Below are 15,403 nucleotides of genomic sequence, written 5' to 3' on the forward strand. Positions count from 1 at the left end.
ATGGGTCATCCTGAACGTTAAGCCAGTGATTGCTCTCAAGTTCAGCCCACGACTTCTCAGGTGATCAATCATGACATTTGTAATGTCCTCATCATCGGTATGTACCCAATCCGATGAAATAAGCATATGATCCTAATTTCCATTAACATGAGATCTAAGAGACAAGGTACCCAAAATTATCTTGAGTCAACATCAAGCTGCACAATGACTATGCCTTTTTGTAGGGCGTTAGAAGCACTGGGTTCACGCATTTGAATGATTAAGTAGTTCAAACATTACGACTTCCAGGACGTTTTTTAAAACCTAAAAGTTTTGCATAACCTAACCAAGTACGAAACACTGAAGACGGCCTTACTGTTGAGGTCTAAATACTTATCTGTCAAGGTACAAGCAATTGGGGGAATTAAATGGTAAGGTACAAACTCGTCGTATGACAAGTAAAAACATTCCATTAAAAAGCTCAACATAATTTTTTTAACTAAAAAGTCTGTAGTCGCTTGTACAAATAACACTTGTCATATCAACCAAATGGCCCTAATGGGATATTATATCATACATCATTCATAATTTGGTTAATTGGATAAATCGAATGATACGAACTCCAAAATGATAATTGATCTATAATACATTCATTCTTCTATGAGTCGCTTATGAAAAGACCATTGACTGAAGCATATTCGAGATATGGAATATAAGTTCCTTGGGAAATTATTCGAAAGACATCAGAGTGACCGAGAAAATATGTTTAGTATGGCATCATTGGATTCCACGAGTCAATATCAAAATAAAATTTCAATGAAGAATTAGAAATTTTGATAGATGAGCCAGCTCTAGATTATTTATTAGAGAAAAAATAGAAATTTTCCATAATAGAATTGGAAATTGCCAATAAAGAAATCAGGGTATGAGTATTAAATAAATATAGAATTACTGCAAATAATGCAAAATTTTCCATGCACAGTTGAAAATTTTCCACAAAACAATAATAAATTAGCACTTGTAAAAGCAAAAATTGCAATTATGTATTTAAAAAAATCACCAATAAAGAAATTAAAAAATATAGGGATATTTTCGAAAATTTCTAAACCATTACAAATTTTTCTCGAAATTTTTATAACATATTCGCGAGTCCGCATTTTTTGGTATCCTCCTGATGCATCGAAGGTATGCGAGTTCTAGATAACCTAATACCTGATACACATTACAACATGATAACATCATAAAAATCTTCGAAATAATGAAAATTCATAATTTCCATGCTGGGTTTTAGTTTGATTTTGAATCAGTTGAAATTGTCCATCTTCAAAATTGATTGGATTAACCATATGTTTTAGTTACATTACAATTTTTGTGCTTGAAATAAAAAACCACGTGGTCAAAGGGGAGGGGGTCTGTAAATGACCACGATAGACCACATGGGGGAGGGGTTGAAAATCTTCAAAAATATGACCACGTGGTTTCTGGATGGCCCCTTATTATGGGTTATGATTTTTTTAGTACATTCAAATTCAAATACAGGATACTACAATTCTCCCTTATTTAGCAAATTCTTACGAGAATTTATATATTTTGATAGCACTTCATGCCTATTATATTTTAAACTAAATTAAAAAAAATATATTTAATTTTCTTTTGACAGAACTACACGTCGCTGCTTCGATCGAGTCTCTATGGGACTCCTTTCGATAAACTTTCTTTTTCTGTTAATTAGAACCGCTTCGGTCTTATTTTCGACCGGACTCGAATTCTCAACTCTGTCCATTTTTTGTAATTCAGCATGACTTTTCATTGATGACTCCTCTTCGGGGAACCCGCGAAAGATTTCTTGCTCATCTATGGAACGTCGTCTGGCCTTGAGCTGGTCAGTGCTCATGATTTTCACTCTTTCCTTCCTTCCTTCAAACATCTTAAGCTGATGTCTGTGCGCCGTCAGTACATGTGATCCCAGCGCTATCATACGCAATTCATTGTCCTTCTTTAGGATAGCTATCACTGGTGCGGCCCATTCGCTTGCTTTAATGGGCGTAATAATGCCTTGTTTTTCTAGATTATCCAAATGTTGTATAAATTTTTCTTTTATTTTGTATGGCACTTGGTAAGGTTTGCGGAAAATTGGCTGTTCTGCTTTAAATATTAAATCCGCTTCAAAACCTGAAATTGGTGTAGATAAATCATTCGTGAAAACCTCTGCATACTTTTTTTTTATCATACCTATTGCTTTTTCTCGATCATGATCAATTTGTAAATTTTTAATGTTTCCTAGCTCGGCGAAAGCGTTTTTCCAAAATGGACACACACTGCTGTGCTGTGGGATCCCCACTGTTTTCCATCACGCCGCAACTTATAAGCTTGCCTATCCCAATTATTACCACGTTCACTGCTAATGCTACGCGATCTAAATCTCACATTGTTTTCAAAGCGTTGCCCTTGAAATTTTCTACCTAGCCTATGCTTGATTGATAAAACATCCGAATCGTTTTGTTCTAATATATCTTTGGCTCTTTTCCCTGCTAATTCTGTGCTGATAATTGTCTTTTCGACTGCATCCAACGCTACGTCATCTTCCATTAGAAGCTTCTGTTGTAGAACCTTGTCACGCAAACCGAGAATCAGTTTATCCCTTACAGCTTCATCTTTGAACCCTTTAAAATTACAATTCTCAGCCAAAAGCTTCACGGCTAGCACGAAATTTTCCGAACTTTCAGAAACACCTTGCGAACGATTGTAAAATTTGTACCTGTGCATCAAAGCTGGCTCTGTCCGGTCGAAACGAGCCTTAAGTTTTTTGATAATATCGTCATAAGATAATTGATTAACGTCTTGTTTTGGAAAAAGAAGTTTGATCTCATCAAAAACTTCTTCGCCACTTAAAGAAATAAACCACGATCTCTTCGTGTCAACTGTTACATTGTGCAAGGCACAAAGGATTTCAAAACGTTCAACCCAGTTACCAAATGATTTTCCTACATGATACACATCAATGGAACCAATCATGGTCGGTGCCGCCGCTTGTACTAACGGCGCGGATGAAGAAGATGCAGTCGCCATAATGCTGCTTTTCGATTCTACGATATTCAAACAAAACAAAGCTAGTTACTCACGGTTGTTTTCCAAGGTACAGTAGGATAGACCTACTCCGCTATTCGTCTCGACTTATAAAAATAAACTCACTAGCTGTAGTGTAATCCAACTTCCACTGCTGGCTGCTTACTGCAAACGCTGATCGATGTCCAGAAATTCAATCAAACAACGGCCGGAGCTCGATGTACCTCCCACGACAGACGTGTTTCAATGAAATATTTCAGCAGATACGTAACAGTCCGCCGGATTATGGATGTTCTATTTGTCCGATTGCACTCACTTTGCAGTTTCTCTTAACCACCGGATATCTCTTCCTACTGCGCTCTTATACCTGAAGATGGAACTCAAAATCTCGCACTTGCTCTTTGAACTTTTCGCTCTCCACCGCCGAATGGCTTAACCGCACTTGCAATGGAATGGTATACTCAACCAGCGATGCCTTCTCTAGTCGTCTCCGCTGTGCGAAGCTTCCCTGCTTTCGAGCTGATAGTGTGAGAAAGGTAGTCCAAAGCTTTCTCTCACGCCCCGACACAAAAGAACCCGCGTGTAATGATATCCTATATTATAAAAGAAAAAGCAAATGGTGGTTTTTAATTAATTTTCACAGTATTACAATGTTAAATTTAATAAATTTGATTCCAGTATAATACTGATAGAAATGATTTTGCTCAACAATCGCTCTGGCCAGTAGCGAATGTCTGCTGCTCAAGTATCTTTTTGAAGTCTTACCAAGCTTCAAATCAACTCTGCTTAAGACCCAGTCTACTCACGCTAGAAACAATGTCTCCGTTTGAGGCTCAACTGAGTTTTCACCACGCTTCCACAAAATATCACTAAACTACAGACACCCGTTTTCCTCGTCGCCACTTAATATATCGAGGACTCTACCTTTCTAATTATAATTTATTACTAGCAATAATTATTAGTTTAAGAATTTTCGGTTTTAAAGATCTAGGGAATAATAACTGGTTTAGCTTAACGTTCGTTTTCACTTAGGGATCACGTTCGACTGATCATTTATTTCTCCGATCATGGTTAACGAATACAAGACAAATGTGTTGGTAACAAGTATATAATACACTCAGAATAAAGTTTGATCTTATTATGGGTTATGATTTTTTTTAGTACATTCAAATTCAAATACAGGATACTACACATGCAATATCCAATATACCACAAGGAAGTCACCTGGAACCATGGGCGTAGCCAGGATTTCGACTAGGGGGGGCAACTTTTTTAGGTCTTCTGAATCGTAGTTTTATTCCATTTGAAAAAAAGACATGAATATTAGTACTTGGCACTATTTCCTTCTAAGTTCAAAAAATATTGAAACCAAATTCACTACCAACAGTGGCTGGATCACAATAGCGCTTTGCTCGTCGCGTCGGGCGTTGAAGTCAGCGTTTTGTACTAAAACGCAACACCAATGAACCCGGAGAAGTGACGCATTCACGCCCACAATGGTCGTTGTCGTTGCGTCGTTGCATTGTTGTGTCTCTTACTGTAGTCACGAATTTCGTTGATTTAGTAGATGGAATACGTTTTATACTTTGTTAAACTGTGGTGTATTCGATTCGGTCCTGTGAAGTCAACATTTTGCTGAACATTCGAAGATTTAATCTACATCCGTTCATTTCATAAAAAAGTTTTGAATTCCCGTGGCATTGGACAAACAGTGCGCTGTATTGAACGTAATAGACAATCTTCATTAGTAGCGCTGCCGTTCGTATATATTGTTCCCCACGCTTCAACTATTACATCTGCTGCACTTCCTACATCGCTTTATTTCGACCCGTATATGATGTCTACAGTCTGCGAAAAATGCGAAAGACCGATCGCTCTCATCGCCACAGTCGTTCAATGTGGAGGTTTTTGTGAAAACAGTAATCGGTTTCACGCCGACTGTGTTGGCCTTTCGTACGACAAGGTGGAAGCTTGTATGCATACAAACATTTTCTGGATATACGATTGCTGCCGTGATCTGTCGAGGAATATTAAATTTCGTACTCTCGGTCCTCTCACCACTAATGTAGTCCTTAGTTGTAGACGATCTTCTAGGAAGCTTAGAAGAAAAAGATTTCGAGGTTGTAGGCTTTGCTGACGATATTGTCATCATAGTGAGGGGGAAATTCGACAATATCATTTCTGAAAGAATGCAATGGGCTCTAAATTTTACCCAATCGTGGTGTATTCAGGAAGGCCTTAGCATTAATCCGTCAAAAATTGTAATTGTACCATTCACTAGGAAAAGGAAACTTGATCTAAAAGCTCTAAAGCTTGGAGGACTAGAAATGCAGCTTAGTGAACAGGTCAAATACCTGGGAGTCATTGAGGATTCTAAACTAAACTGGAATGCTCATATTGAGTATGTGATCGGAAAGGCAACTAGTGCCTTCTGGATATACTCTAAAACATTTGAAAGAAAATGGGGCTTAAGACCAAAAATGATAAAGTGGATTTATACTTCCATTATTCGTCCAAAACTGACATATGCTGCTCTTGTATGGTGGCCAAAAACAAAAGAGGCTACTGCACAGAAGAAGCTGATAAAACTGCAAAGGTTAGTGTCCGTTGCTATAACGGAAACGATGCGTAGCACTCCTTCAAAATCGTTAAATGCAATTCTTAATCTGCTACCGTGCACGCACCATACTTTGCGCAGTTAAGGAAATGCAAAATTGAATCAACTCGTACAACTTACAGAAAGCAGCTATTTGCCTGAAATAGTTTCCATACTGTAGTATTATTATCATATTATTGTTTGAGAACTAAATTTGGTACAAAAATTTGAAATAAATAGTAAATTGAACTTCAAAGCAGACCCCTTATTATATGCCTAACTTTGCGCACATAACTTGGAAAATTTCCAAAACGAAGCAAGCGTCTACCATACAATTTTTCATCCAAATTTTATTTTTTCAGCTAATACTACTATTACAATTCATGTTCATTCCATTTGTAGGCATATTTGAGCATATTTGAGAATATGAGGATGCCCAGCATTATTTTCTTATGATTCGACATACTTAGTATGTTTTCACGTCTGTTGGTGTATGTACAGCCTCATTTATGTACATTGGCCACAGCTAACAAAAGTTCTTTTTTACGTAAACCCTATTCCGACGAGGTATATCATAAATGTTGAAAATATCGAAGAAATACGAGTTGTGCGCAAAATTAGGTACACTGTATTGAAAAATTGTTCCTAACATTGCGCATCATATATTTTAACAAAAAATGTAAATAACAAACCAAATTCTCATGAGATGGCTTCAACAATATTATAATTATTGGGTCCATGTGTAATCAGTTGTCAGCGATTGTAAAAATTTACAAAAAATACAGTTTTTCGGGTAGACCGTCACTTGTCATTTGTGCTAAGAACACGGTGATATTTGTTTGGGGATCATAGGGAATTAAAATGGTATCAGTATTCTAAGATGAAATTGCAAATAATTTTTGAAGAGCGAGAAAAATGTTATCTTCTTATCACTTGATTTTTGTGGTCAGGTTTTATTATTTGAGGTGGAATCAATAATTGTAATGGAGAAATAATAAAATATTGAACTTTCTTTAAGAAAAATAATTATGAGTTTTGCAATTAATTCAATTTAATCATTTATTTTTATAAGAAAATTATTTTGAGCTTTTAAGGGAATGTCTTTACTTGTCATAAGACGACTTTGTAAATACAATTCCATTTAATTCCACCACTTGATTGTACCTTGACAGATACGTATTTCGACCTCAATAAGGCCATTTACAGTGTCTGTCAAGGTACAATCAAGTGATGGAATTGAATGGAATTGTACGAACTCGTCCTCCTTCATTATCTGACAACCAACAAAATAGAATATGATTATGGTTCAAAGTAGGTGATCCATTGATGAAGAGTGTCCTGATCCCCGCAAGCTTTTCTTTGCATAGCAAGGCATAGCTGTGGATGGTAATTGCATCCAATCTTTGTCCGATGTTTGATGACTAATCATGCATCAATTTCATGATTGTTACCTAATTTACAGAAACGCCCTGCTGGAGATGATAGCCGATTTCCAATCGGAACGCATGGACGAACAACGAGCTTTGTTACCGGGGCTGAAACGAATATCACTTAACAACGCAACGAACCGTCCGGGTACGAATGCCGGTGCTGACGGTCTACCATCAGCGCAGCAGCCGCCCCAACTCCCGCCGTCATCGGACGGAATCGGCACACCACCGGACGATGCATTCCTTGATATGCTGATGCGATGTCAGGTAGATTATATTTTCCTAGTTATTTTTTTTATTTTGGAGTAAAACATTTTTTTCTGTTATTTCCGTAGGGTTCGAGAATCGAAGAACAGCGCTCGGAGCTGCCGACGCCGAACATCACCATGGACGCTGAAGCTGGTGGAGACCGAAGGGCGCCTGCGGTTGGCAATCCCAATAGCGGAGCTACAGTTCCGGATGAAGATTTCTTCTCGCTGATCATGCGCCTCCAGGGTGGCCGAATGGAAGACCAACGAGCTACGGTACCTTTGCATAATAACAATAACAACAGTCGCATCAACAACAACAATCAAAACCACAACAATAGTAATAATAACAACGGTAGTGTGGCCGGGGCTGTTGGGGGCGGAAGCAGCAATAGTAGCTCCAGCAGTAGTAGTAATGGATCCAATTCGAACAATAGTCAAAACCAAAGTTCAAATGGCGGAGGGAAGGGACTCAAATGATTTTACTCCTTAGATATGTAAGTTCACGGCTTCGATTGTGAGTTGTTGATAATTATTGTGTATGAAAAGCTGAACCTGAAGCAATCGCGCTTACCGGAATCCGTTTTAGTGTGCTTCCTCTCAGCTAGAACCTTTGTAGCAGGAGTTGAAGCACTCCTTGAGGAACAGGATGTGTGCTTACAATATTATATTAGCGGTAGGCTATATACAATCTACAATTAAGACTAGGGATACACACCACGTCGATATCAAAAAGCGATACTTAGAAATCGATCCGCGCCATATTTTCTGTCACTTCTGCACTCTGAATGTTTGTGTGTGCGTGTGTTTGTTTCCTCGAAACAATATGTTTGTTCTAGTGATTTTGTGCTAAGTTGAACTGCAGCTAAAGCGAGAGTATCCCTCCGATGTGAATTTGTGAATATTTCTACTAGATTTTTAATATACATTCGTCGCATGCAATTTCAGACCTTTTGTAAATAGTAATATTTTAGTCCCCAAATAGATATCGTCTTCTATATATATTTTTTACCGAGATTTATTTTTCTATACATACATCGAATTATTTTACGGTGAATCTTTTAACAATAGAAGAATCGAACAAATACAAAACGTAAGACTCAAATCAACCTCTTGATAGTTTTTTGAGAATGCATCATACTAATACTTTTTCCCATCCTGAATGTTAGATGGTGGTACTGGTCGTCGAAATTGAGGCTATTTTTTAAATTAGCTTTTTAAATGAATTTTCCAACGGATTGACTTCAACCAGTTTCATCATGAATCTAAACAAATAACTAGAATGACCAAAATTACTATTAAATAAACAGCGATAAAGCTGGAATTTCCATGAATATGATAAATATTGCTAAAATTTAAAATATGCTTAGAATATGAAAAATTAGACATTTATTCAAGTGATAAAAAAATGGGAGCTTTGCCGATTTTATTTTTGATTTTGTCTCTTGTTATTTACAACAACAAAAATGTTTTGTGGTGATGGTTTGACTAAACTTTTTTTTTCGCATTCCAATAGTATAATTCACGTAATTTTTACGACATAATTTGCTATTTTTGAAAAGTGTAGGTACTGCATATGTTATCATACCAATTCTTAAATCTCAGCAGATGGAAATATTATATACTATTATTGGGGAAGATCCACAAAGTACGATGGATGCCCCCCCCCCTTGCATCGCCTGACTTTACAGCAGTATGAACTGTATTGTCGTTTGCTAATTTGTCTATGATATGCTCTAAATCATCGAGTTTTTATGCGCGACAAACTCGCTTGCGATTCTGTAGATAAACAGAAGAAGTGTGACGGACTATATAGACCACCCCTTGAAATGTTTTTTGTAGAACATTTGAGCGAATAATATTCATTGAACTCGTCGATTTCCTACTTGATTCTACTTGTTTAAATGGGAATGCCTACCAGAAGTAGAGGCAATGAGCTATTGAGGAGTATTGTCGCTGTTCTCACTGGTAGGTGGTGGAACATTTGCTGACGACGCCGAAGCATAAACCCTAAGTTTTGACAGTTGAGGGGGTCAAAGCAAAGGAGTGTAAGTGACAAAAACCTAGTTTCGAGAAAAATAAGTGCAAAGTTTTTCTATATTTTTTCATTTCATACAACTTGTATGAAAGTTCAAAAAATACTAATTTTCAGCGAATTTTCACATTTTTTATAAACAACGTACAAACTACATATTGCCGCAAAACATTTTTGCTATAGGGGTGATCGGGGCAATATGGGCCACCTAAGGAAATCGTTCCAAAAAGCGCTGAAAACCTCAACAAATCATGATTCAAATGTAGTTGACTTATACTAGGGAGTGTTACCTTTCATAGTACGTCGATGAATGGTGAAAAATGTGTTTGGAAATTGTTGTAATGCACTTTTGAAAATGTATTGATTTCAATGTGTGTTCCCGACTATACGGGGCAATATGAGCCACCATTTGGGGCAGTATGGGCCACCCATCCAAATCGTTTTTTTAGAGAGAAAAGTGTGGTAATCTGGAAGAATATGATATTCCTACAACAGTTTAGAGTATTCCATACCAAATAAAAATAATAAACCGCACAACAGCGGGCCGAACCGATTTGCCACTCTTCACCGTTTGAATAGCCATATTTCCATTGATCAATAGTCATTTTTCTGTTTCGATCGCAGTAATGCGGTGTTGTATTTTTTCCGTAATGAAGCTTATATAGATGATAATATTCTTGTATTTGGCAACTGAAATTTGAACTTGTTCGCTTATTCAGGCCTGATACCTTGCTCTGTGCAGGTATGCCCATATTGCCCCATAGAGACTGGTTTGGAAAAAAAAAAATTTGATTAATTCATATTTGTATCAGGACAAACATGTGTGCACAATATTCAATTATAATAGATCTTTTGATTGTGATGTATTTTTGACCTGTATTTCAATTAGTTTTGTGTCGAAACCTTATTTATAAACTTCAAATCTTATAATAATTTTGCACATGCTGCGAAAATGTACATTTTCAAGTGTATTTTCATGTTTGAATTGAATTTTAATGCGGTTTTCACGTTGAGGCATATGTGGAGCATTCTCCTAAAGATCATATAACTTTTACATGGTAAAACTTGTCAATAAGCTCAAAAAGAGAGTGGCTCATATTGCCCCTACTGCCCCTAATCAACTCAAATTCGACCAAAATGTCACTTACACCCCTCTGCTTCTAACCCCCTCATTTGTGTAACCAAGATGTTTGCGAATATGTGCAATAGAATTCCCAGCGAAAATCTTCCTGTGTAGCTTAATTATTACCTCTATTCAAATAGCATTCGTTTAAAAGTGCATTCATACGAGATCATCGCCATTATGTGCTTCAAAATAGCAAATAATGGTTTAGGCGTAATATAAACACATGTTGGTGACAATTGAAATGTACTCAATGAATAGAAACAATAAATTTGATATTTTCTTTATTTGCACTTTAAAAATTTGTTATTATTCAAATCATGACCAGCAAGCAGGGTTGGAATTTTTGTTCCGCAATTTTTCATATAGGTTATTGATCAGATCCTAAGCATTCCAGTGGGACTTATTTTCGACTAATAATATTCATAGCAAAACCTGCATCATTGGGTAAAATGACTAATAGTGGACCCCCAACCAATAGCCCTTCATACATTTTTGCATGATTACAGCACAATGTAAACATTTTGCTATGAAATTTCATCGGGAGAACCTACCTTACAGTCCTATTATTTAACTACATGCATTGGAAATGCTATGGAAAGTTAAATTACACCCAGGTTTTTTTTTACGCGGTTGAAATTCGTTAATTTCCTGGTTAACCTAAACTTTTGCAGCTTTTTAAATACCCCATGAATTTTCTTTGATTTTTTGTGATTTTTTTCGTGGGGCTAACTCATTGTTTTGTTGACGAAGGTCTCAAACGACGAAAACCAAACCGTGTAAAAAAAAACCTGGGTGTAGATGATTTTTTACAATTTTGTAAAAAAAAACACACGAGAGTGTCAATTATAGGATTATTTTGGGAGGTCCATAATAGGGAAGAAGAACGTCCCGAAACGGAATATCAAAATCAAATGAAGTGTCGACTACAGGGAAGCAATTTCCTATCATGGACCCCCAGGGGGTCTGCTATAGGACGAATTCAGTCAAACATTGAAATGTTAATTTCAACGAACAGAACTTGTTATTAGATATCAAACGGAATTAATATGTTGAAAATTTCTACTCCTTATGGCAAGAAGAGCAAAATTCCGCTTCTAGGGAGTCCACTTTTGGGCATTTTACCCTAGTATAATTTTATCGTATAGTTTAGTCGTTTGACAAAATCTATTGCATTTTAAGCTAAAAATAATATAAAATAAAACATGGAAAGCTTTCGTTCCCCAAAGCTGCACACCTATTGCTGCTAGCAGTGTCAAATCTTCCAATATATTTAATGAACTCTTAGATTGAATAACAAATATTAAAATTAAAAACAGCATATACACAATACTAAATTATTAACACTAATTAAGGGGACAAAAATTATGCCACTCTTAAAGAATGAAGACAGAAGTAAAATTTAAAGTACACAATATATGAGATGTTTGAGAACCTCAAACATAAAAAAAAGCTAATTCGGATATTATTTTCTATGTACAACCAAACAAAGTCACAAACTGCTGATGGGTTCAGAACCATCAAGTATTTACAGCGTGCATTTAATGTGATTCCTATACAACCACAAATTCCATTTTGATAGTTTTCGTTTTCTTTTTCAATGTTATGTGTGAATTTCATGTATGTAAACCTTCCTATTTGTGATATTGCTCCATTGTTGACATCTGGAATCGAAAACAAAAATATACGATTTAGGAAATGTTCAGATTAGTCTATTTTTGTTCGAAAGTTTGATATTGCTCTAGATGAAGAACGCACGAAACTGGGGCATGTGAAAAAAAAGCAGTTGGAAATTCAAATAATGTTTTACCTTTCTGCAAATTCTTGTTATGTCCAATCCAAAACAGTCTGATTAACGCAAATAAAAAATGGTATAAGTCATGAAGAATCTGATTGTCTATTATGGTTTTGTGTTACATATCCGAATAGTCCTTGAAAATGGTTTGATCTTTTTGGGATGTTTAACTAAAAAAAACTTGGGTGGAACTGCCTTATTTCTTACATCAGTTCCTGGAAACAAAACACAAAAGAATACTTCTATAATGGACAATTCCCAATAGAAACACCGTACGATTTTTTGTTTTTTGGAGTAATTCTGTAGCCTTTAGGTATAACTTTGTTGTACGAGAAAGGCAAAAATCTTAAATCAGGCAAACGCCTGAAACATTCGAAAGACAATTTCACTCTCATCAACGGATGGTTATTTCGACTGAACAGTGAACACTTGCATAATATAACGAATAATACCCAGTAGAGCAGTGAAGAATGTTTCGCTTATCCTCTTAATATACAATTACACACACAATAAACTGATAAAATATGCATGGGGTGCCCCGGATTAGCCCAAGAAAAATCTGGGTCTGGTTATTTTTCATACCTTGCTTACTGATCGAAAAACACGATAAAAGAGCCGTCGAATGACTGGTTTCAACCCAACAATTGAAATGACCCTTTCCACAGGTTTCCTTTGAGCAATCCGAAGGTCCTGGAAGCAGACAGCAGCTTTAATGATCCATTCCATAATCATACTTCGCTTTCTAATAAAAAATCACGAAAAAAAAAAGAGCCGTCGAATGACTGAATTTAGTGCTAAAACTGAAATGTCCCCTTCTACAGGTTTCCTAGGGGCACTCTATAGCGACTTCAGGATTCTTCTTTTCGATTGGTTTTTCCTTCTCGACACATTAGGGAAGATCCATTAATTACGTAACGCAAAAATTGGACTTTTTCAACCCCCTCCCCCTATGTCACACACTTTTGTATGAAACTTCTGAAAATTTTGTATGGGTCGTCACACTTCACTCAACCCCCTCCCCTCTAAGCGTTACGTAATTTGTGGACGTTCCTTAGTCGCACTCGAGTCGATTATAAAGAAATGGCCATATCTCACTTGATTCTGATCCGATTCCAAATCCCAATATATATGGTCCCAATCAACAAGAGCCAGACTTCATTCGTGGTTACTATTATCATTCTTTTCTTAACCCCAGCTTATTCTAATATCTATCACAAATAGACATTTTTAACATAACTTCGAAAAACCAGGAATAACTCTAGAATCCTATGACCATTGTCGGTTGCATGAACATATCATGGTACTACAGGCATCCATGAATGTTCAAAATCGGATGATAATTGACAAAAATATTTATAACGCATCCAATATTGTTCCCAAAATTTGCCTTTCCCAGTAATTTTGGCCATGCCCTGTAAATCAATAATCGAATGACCAACTATGGCGTACCAATTAGGTAAGCTTGTTACTTCTGACCAAAAATTAATTTATTCATGTTTAGTTGGTTGCATATAATCAGGCGACATGAGTAACAAATGTATATATAATTCTAATAAGAATTCGAACACAAACAAAATCAGCTGATAGCTAATAGCTGCATAGATACTGCATAAATTTAGGCGAAATGGATCAACAAGCCTGTGCCATAGAAAAAGTGAGCTTTCAAGCTTTCACAATCAATCTTTTGAAATTAAGCAAAGCCAGTGGCTGCTGGTTCTGGTTTCCTATTCACTGGCACGGTGTTTTGCAAGCAACAATAAGTTGACCATCAGAAATTTGAGGACACAAGCAATAAAAAAACAATTTGAAGCTGCAAGAGGAACCAAAAGAGACTTACTGCTTTTGGTTCCTTTTGCAATTTGGTTAATGTGACTAGCAAGCGTCCAACTGGATTGGGTCACTGCCTTGAAAATAACTTTTTCAATACATTCTCTACGATGCACGAGAAAGATATCATCGCCGCTAGGTGGATTAATCTGGTTTTTGACGTAAACTAGGTCTAAGGGGAAGCCTCGGATACAGGGTGTCAAATGAAAATTTCTAAATTTGGGACCGTTACGAAATCATGTTAGATTTCAAACGTTAATAGCGACTTTATCTTTCGATGGATTTTGAGATTTAAATATCAATAGATATCAATAGAATAGAACCTTATCGAGGAATAACCCTCCTTAATTCGGCGTACAAAATTATGTCCCGTATTCTGTTCAACAGATTGAGACCGCTTGAAGAGTCCTTCGTCGGTGAATACCAAGCAGGTTTTCGTGAGGGCCGATCAACGACGGATCAAATGTTTACCCTGAGACAAATCCTTGATAAATTCCGGGAGTGGGAGTACAACTTGCAGACACATCATCTGTTTATTGATTTCAAGGCGGCGTACGATTCAGTGAAACGAAATGAATTATAGCAAATTATGCTTGAACATGGTTTTCCGGCGAAACTGATACGGCTGATTCGTATAACGTTGGACGGATCGAAATCAAGTGTAAGGGTTGCGGATGAAATATCGACGTCATTTGTATCAGTGATGAACTTAATCAAATATTAAAAAATCACTCTAATAAAGAAATAAAAATAAAGACGTCATTTGTTACCTTAGATGGATTAAAGCAGGGTGATGCACTCTCGAATCTACTGTTCAATGTAGCGCTCGAAGGAGCGATTAGGAGTGCTGGTGTGCAAAGAAGCGGTACCATTATCACAAAATCGCATATACTCCTGGGATTTGCACGGCAAATGCTGGGTAAAGCGTACCATTGGTACTTCGCGTACCTGAAGGAATAAAATAGACCCCATCTCGCGGTCCTTAGTCTCTTACCCAGCAACTCCTATCCCTACCTCCCCGCGGTGCTGGCCGGGATACGAGCAACCTTAGGGAAGATCGGGTAACCAACCCCGGTGGGAACTATGGTCGTATGCTGACAGGGACAGGGGACAGGGACAGGGAAGGGGGGGTTTGCTCCTCTCCGGAGGTGCAAATCTTATTGAGCGTCTGTTCTCCATGTCAGGATCGGCTCACAACAGCGTCTGTTCTCCATGTTAGGGGCGGCTGATCATCGTCCGAGTGCCAGCGAGGGACTCTAAGTGAAACTGTGCACCATGGTCCACCGGAAATGAGGAGGAATGGT

General features: G+C 37.1%; 1 protein-coding gene across 3 annotated transcripts in view; it reads left to right on the top strand.

Moving 5' to 3' along the window:
- Positions 1-12,365, top strand: part of LOC134212639 (G-protein-signaling modulator 2) — a 31,903-nt gene extending 19,538 nt beyond the window's left edge. For all 3 annotated transcript variants that reach the window (XM_062690664.1, XM_062690663.1, XM_062690665.1), the window contains exons 7-8: positions 7,104-7,338; positions 7,407-12,365. In XM_062690664.1, coding sequence (XP_062546648.1) covers positions 7,104-7,338; positions 7,407-7,799 — 628 coding nt within the window. In that variant the 3' untranslated portion in view covers positions 7,800-12,365. The remainder of the gene's footprint in view (positions 1-7,103; positions 7,339-7,406) is intronic.
- The last annotated feature ends 3,038 nt before the right edge of the window (positions 12,366-15,403 follow it).

Source organism: Armigeres subalbatus, chromosome 2 (assembly GCF_024139115.2).
Source record: "Armigeres subalbatus isolate Guangzhou_Male chromosome 2, GZ_Asu_2, whole genome shotgun sequence".
In the NCBI taxonomy this organism is placed as follows: Eukaryota; Metazoa; Arthropoda; class Insecta; order Diptera; family Culicidae; genus Armigeres; species Armigeres subalbatus.